This window comes from Tachypleus tridentatus, chromosome 12 (assembly GCF_004210375.1).
Source record: "Tachypleus tridentatus isolate NWPU-2018 chromosome 12, ASM421037v1, whole genome shotgun sequence".
NCBI lineage: Eukaryota > Metazoa > Arthropoda > Merostomata > Xiphosura > Limulidae > Tachypleus > Tachypleus tridentatus.
The window spans coordinates 45,980,184-45,986,904 of NC_134836.1; the positions used below are offsets into that span (position 1 = coordinate 45,980,184).

The 6,721-nt window shown below is 35.4% G+C and overlaps 1 protein-coding gene across 1 annotated transcript in view; it reads right to left on the reverse strand.

The window, feature by feature from the left end:
• The window catches only part of LOC143233180 (protein big brother-like), a 31,240-nt gene extending 25,342 nt beyond the window's left edge, over window positions 1-5,898 (reverse strand). Inside the window, exons 1-3 of the mRNA XM_076469145.1 lie at window positions 5,646-5,898; window positions 5,370-5,456; window positions 1,945-2,040 (exon numbers count right to left, since the gene is read on the reverse strand). Of these exons, the coding sequence (XP_076325260.1) occupies window positions 1,945-2,040; window positions 5,370-5,456; window positions 5,646-5,780 (318 nt within the window). The 5' untranslated portion in view covers window positions 5,781-5,898. The remainder of the gene's footprint in view (window positions 1-1,944; window positions 2,041-5,369; window positions 5,457-5,645) is intronic.
• Between the last annotated feature and the right edge of the window lie 823 nt (window positions 5,899-6,721).

Consider the following 6,721-nt stretch of genomic DNA (forward strand, 5'->3'; position numbering starts at 1 on the left):
ATAGTACTATTTCAAAATTATTGCACTATATTATTGTGCATTATTTCAAAAGTTTAAATCCTGTTTTCAAGGTGTTACTGAGCTCTTTGTCCAAAAGAATCTCGAATACTAATCTCAAGTAAAAATGAAACTGAAAATTAGATCAGGTGTTTCTCTCGTAAAAAGTTACAAATAAGGAACTTTAACAAAGATTTTTCAATCATAAACACAAGTTTTGTTTCTACTAAATTAATTTCAGGGAGAAACACATTATACTAATATAATAATAGGCAGCAAATAACAATTTATAAAGATAAGAAAATGTTTTATTGATGATGGAACATAGTACATGTTTCGACAGATCATACCTGAAGAAGACAGACCAATGTTCTGTGGAAACATACATGTTCCACCATCAATAGACTTCCTCTTATGCTCGTAAGTTGTTGTTTTGCCTACCTACTAAGTTCACAACACTTGCGAAAAACAAAAGCTGATCGACAAATAACGTATCGCACTGCTTATAAAAAAACAAACAAAAACTTACGCTGGAGGCAAAAGAAAATTACAAACGTGGTCAGAGTTGGACATAAGAAAAAGGAAATGAAAGATCCCTAAGAAATCATAGCACAGTTAATGTCAAATGGAATAACGAAAACAGAAAGGTTAAGCTATTATTAGATAAAGTATTGTTCAATAAATGTCAATTATTTGGTCTGAAGAAGGAAAATTGGCCGAAACGTAAAGAAATAGAACAGTTTCTCTCTGGTTATTTGGTTAACCTAACTGTTTTTATTATTAACGTCTATCAACAGGAATTCATTCTTTTCTCTTTAAAGAGAAAATAAATCTTTAATCGACAAAATAAAAACAAGTTTCAAGTTAGGCTCATGACGATAGCTGATGTTAGTTTATCTCACCATAAAAAAATGTTTAAACATATTGTTGGTGTAAACGTCCTTTAACACCACAAATGAGAAAGAAAAAACCTATACACTGGACAGGTTTCTCTTATATTGACTGTAAAGTACCTTCACCTAACAATATGTTCGATACTTTTCACTATGATATAGATCTAGCTTATAGCTGATTAACTTGTGTTTAGGGTAAACTGATGTAAAGCGAAATTCTCCAAAACTAGTAAAACCTAGTAACACCAGTTGATTGAAGTCAGCTTCGAGATTAAAGAGTTTTAATAATAAATACTGTTTGTTTTAACAATTCCTTCAATATAGCACATTTTTAGAGCTATTATAAACAAACCCAAGAACACAGACTTTACGTGTGCAATGTGAAATAGCTCAAATGTTAAGGTGCCGAAGTGTATGGATTACAAAACCGTAAAAATATCCTTTCTCTTGATTTTTTTAAAGATATGATACATTACAGAGAATTTTTAAAACGTATCTAAGTTTCTCCTTCATACCTTTGACTTAGAAGAATCCTGATTATAAAACTGGTCGATATATTGTCAACGTTTGTTTTTAATTTCGCGCAAAGCTACACGAGAGCTTTATGTGCTAGCCGTCCCTAATTTAGTAGTGTAAGACTAGAGGAAAGTCAGCTAGTCATCACCACCCACCGCCGACTCTTGGGCTTCTCTTTTACCAACGAATAGTGGGATTGACCGTAACATTATAACGCTCTCACGGCTGAAAGGTCGAGCATGTTTGGTGCGACGGGAATTCGAACCCAGGACCCCATGTATTGTCAACGTTTTTGTTGTTACACTCAAAACTACATAATGGGCTATATTTGGGCCCACCACAGGTATCGAAGCCCCTTTTTTTGCGTTTCCTTTAGGAGTAAGTGGTGATGCACTGTAAACACAAATTTCAAAACTGTGTTGTATGAATATCCGACATTTGGAAATTACGAGAAAAAAAACTTCCCCATTGGACACTTTGATGTTCGATAAATTAATCGACTCATTATGTTATGTACTGAAATACTATTATGTCTTACCTTCCCTTGTTCTTTTTCAAACTTGCAACCTTCGCTGTACCCGTTGTTACAGGGGCTAAAAACAAGCTGAAGGTTCGTTCCTGTTGTCGTGAAGGCCTGTGGGTAAAGAATGATCATAAGTCACAAAACACGTCAGCAAAATTACACTTCAAACTGTGGCGAAGGAAGCAGAAAATTACAGTAGATATAAATATTTGTGTTTATTGTCTGGTCGGTCGGCGTATAACTAACTCAAATAATCACATACCATTTATGCCTGTCTTCCTCATAATACACAACTGCTATAAAATCGTACAGTTCAAAAAACACGTATTAGCGTTGTTTTGTTTACACAGAAAATCAGTTTGAAATCGGATGCGCTTGAGTGTTGTTTTATATGAATTTTTTGTCATTACATGAGAAGCTGTCTACTTACTATTAGCAATATGAAGGATTAAATTATTTAATCCAAATATAAACATAAAGTATCAATAAAAACTTAACAATAAACAGGTAAAATGTGTGATTAGCTAGATCATTGTAATTGAGTATTTAAGTATTCTGCTTGAAACACGTGCTAGTTTGCAAAGAAAACCTGAACGTTACGTATTGTACTTGTCATACACGTGCTGGTTTAACCAAGATAACATTTACACGTAGGCCAAGTAGAAACAAGACAGGAGTTATTGAAATAATCTATATTTAAAATAATTTATATTTCTCATTCTAAATGTTTGTACACAATTTTATCCATCCCCAATATTACTATTTTAAGTATGAGTACCATTTTATAATAATCAGTAGTAAATTTAAAAAATAATTAATATTGTTGAAAATCATTATGTTTTGGCATTAAAACTAATAGGTCTATCATAAGAAAAATACCAAAGTTCATTGTGAGTTCTGCAAACCTAAAAAAATGGCAAATTATCACAAGTTTACAGAGACGAAAAACTATTCACAAGTTTGGAAATAAAAAAAGTTCTTAACGTTTATCATAAGTATTTATTTGAAACGATTCATTTTATTATATATATGTGCAACTTCAAGTAATATTAATTAAGATTATCACAGCTTAAGTTAGTTTGTACTACAAAGCTTAGAGTTTATTAGCTAAAGTTGAACGAATATCTTTCTATGCATAAAACCAAAATTATATCTTGATTTTTGTATTATAACAAATCTATCTTGAAATAAATTTATTTGTAACCTGATATAAAGTCACATACATTGAATAACTCTTTAAAGCTAACCTTGTATTTATTAAATGCTACATTTACTTAAAATTAAGTATTTCAACTCTAGAAAAATCTGGAATGTTTTAATTCTAATATTTTACAATTTTTCTAAGTTCTCAATATTAATACGTTTATAAAAAAAAATGTATAATCTGAGAAGTCATTATTAGTATGTTTGTTTTTTTTGTTTGTTTTTGAATTCCGCACAAAGCTACTCGAGGGCTATCTGTGCTAGCGGTCCCTAATTTAGCAATGTAAGACTAGAGGGAAGGCAGCTAGTCATCACCACCCGCCACTAACACTTGGGGTACTCTTTTACCAACGAATAGTGGGATTGACCGTCACATTATAACACCCCCACGGCTGGGAGGGCGAGCACGTTTGGCGCGATGGGGATGCGAACTCGCGACCCTCAGATTACGAGTCGCACGCCTTAACGCGCTTGGCCATGCCAGGCCCATTATTAGTAAACCCACAACTAAATTACTTACAATACTAAAGTCTAACCTATTCGAAGAATTTTTATAATACTGAATCAGGACCGGCATGGCCAGGTGAGTTAAGGCGTTTGACTCGTAATCTGAGGATCGCGGGTTCGAATCCCCGTCGCACCAAACATGCTCGCCCTTTCAGCCGTAGGGGCGTTATAACGTAACCGTCAATCCCACTCTTCGTTGGTAAAAGAGTAGCCCAACTGTTAGGGGTAGGTGGTGATGACTATCTGCATTTCATCTAGTCTTACACTGCTAAATTAGGGACGGCTAGCGTAGATAGCCCTTCAGTAGCTTTGCGCGAAATTCAAAACAAACAGTACTGAAGCAAAGATTCAACAAGTATTTCAGTTGTATAACTTTTTGTTTTAAAACATTTTTGTCCAGAGAGGAGAAAGTTCACAATGAAATGAAAGGTATTATTGAACGTTAAAGAACAGCCCATGTACATGTGGCTTTGTAGTTCTTTAGAATTTTCAAACAAATTATGTTTTCCCTCTTCGTTTTGCTGCTTTGTACATTAATATTTTATAGTAGACCTAGCGGGAAAATATTAATTCAAACTATTTGATATTTATACTATAATATTAATCACTTATTCTGTGACATAATTATTATTTTACTCAGTTTATATTTCACATTAAGTTTTTATTTATCATATAGTTTTCCTAAAACGAAACGTCATAAAAACTTTATAGTAACGCTGGGACACGTGCAAGTGATTTTGAATGCTGCATGAGTTAGCAAGGCTATGTATTTAGACTTAATATCGATATATAGGAGAAACAAATGTTCTAATTCTGTCATTTCTTATTGGTTCATGTATGAGAATGTTTCTTTAAATTAAGCGGTTATTGGCTGAGGATAGCAAAATTAGTTTTATTTTTATCTACGATTCGAAATTATCATTTGCTATTTAAGACAATTTTGCTCATGTCATCAGTGCTCCGTTGTGTTTTTCTCCAATAACATCGCAAAGGAATTTTAACGTTTAGTGTAACTATACATAGCTAGAAAAAAGCGGGTCTTCTTCAAATAATACAATAAACGAAGGGATCAAATCCTAATTCACAGTAATAAACTGGATCATTCCGATGCAGGCTCAGCAGTTTGTATAGTATGTCAGCTGAAGGGGAAACTCCAGGGAAGAGAGAGAAAGACAGCGAACTTTGAACAGTGTTAACCTGGCCACGAGTGCCGGAGAAAATACGTCGACCGACGAATCATAACTTTGGTCGGTGGCATGATTGAGTCACAGATCGAATGGTGAAACGTAAAGATTTCGCGCCTAACACTAATAAGAAGTAAAATTCACCACCTAAGCTTCCTGCAACATTCTAAGAATAATGAGTAATGCGTTGTTGAGTTGCACAATGTTAATAATAAAAAACAAACCAGTAATAAGCCTTTATTTAACAGTTGCGACACTCCTTTTGAACCAAAGTTCTTTAGATAGACCAATAAAAAATACTATTTAGTGTAAGTAAGATCTAACTTTAATTCTATTACAAATAAAGAAGTATAAATTTAGGGTTAGAGAAACAAATTGGTCATCTGAAGTTGTTTATGTTCATATTCTGAAGATAATAAAAATATCAGTTGCGTTTGTTAATTTGTTTGCTCGCGAGTCCATGCCCACTTTCCTTGAAAATGGACACTTAATATTGGAAAGAACTCAAAAGACGAAAGTGAAAAACTTTAATACTAAATAACGTACCACTTCCACGTGGCCTTCCCTACATCCATTCTGAAACCGCACCTGTCTGTCTTCTTGAGGCCTGTCTCTGTAACTTGTGTACCGCACCTAACGAAAGGAGAAGCAGTGGTTAATTACGACGATATACCCGGTGTCTGTAAACAAGTAAAATACAAAGGTTTCGCGTGCGAGAGAAACCCTAGCCTCTAAGGTAACAACCGTTAAAACACCCTCTGACAAGGACGACTTCTCTAAGAAGCCTTCGGTACACATTTAAGAAAATTTAAAATACCTTACCTCACTCTCACGGCTCAGTCTTCGGAACAGGTCATCTGATTCGAATTTCGCCTTCTGGTCGGCCACTACTCGCGGCATTTTAAAAACAAACCGGTGAAGCTGGTCATAAATGCTGGGAGACTCAAAAGGAAGCATCGTGAAATCTGTCTATGCGACTTCTCTGACTGCAGTCACAACATACTTATTTCAGGAGCTCCGCGCCAGTGCTTCGGTGCAGCCTGCAGCGCCTATTGGGCTACCAGGAATCACTTACTCACCGCTTCGGCGAACCGGAAACCGACGATTACCATATTGGGATGCTCGGCCTTAGGCTTCGGGAAAGTGGGCGTAGTTTTTACGTCTGACGTCAAGGAATTATTATGTGGTTTCCCAGAAGGCAGTACGATAGTACATGAACACCAGTACCGATGTGACGTTTATATACATTTATCTGCGAAAGTAAAACAAAAATAAAACATGACGTCTTTAGAAGTGTGACGTATTTCACACGTTAAAATGTGTCAACCGCCGGGACTGTTGAAGGGGTAAGTTGGGCTCTTAAAACGGGTTTTCCATAGGCACTAATGAATAAAAACTGTAATATAACTGACGTCATACGGGCACTTCTTATGCAAAAGCATACTTAAACGTAGCTGTACTTGCATGAGAGGACTTTCAGACTGAGTGCCATTTTTAGAATGTCTATTATTTTTCTTTAATCGAAGATTTGTTTGTTCTTGTTAAACTAGTGGATTTTCTGTGCTCTGTTCATTGCTGTCAAAATACAATTCTTAATAAGACCTTTAACTTAGCTCTAAGCCACCAGGGAATGAGGGTGATTGATTAAATACCTCGTACAGCTTGTTTTTATTAAAATAACAAGTGATTTTGTGAAAAAGCTATTCCCACCTACTATAGAGATTGTTTGTTTGTTTGGAATTTCGCGCAAAGCTACAAGAGGGCTATCTGCGCTAGCCGCCTCTAACCTAGCAGTGTAAGACCAGAGGGAAAGCAGCTAGTCATCACCACCCACCGCCAACTCATGGGCTACTCTTTTACCAACAAATAGTGGGATTGACCTTCACGTCATAACGCTC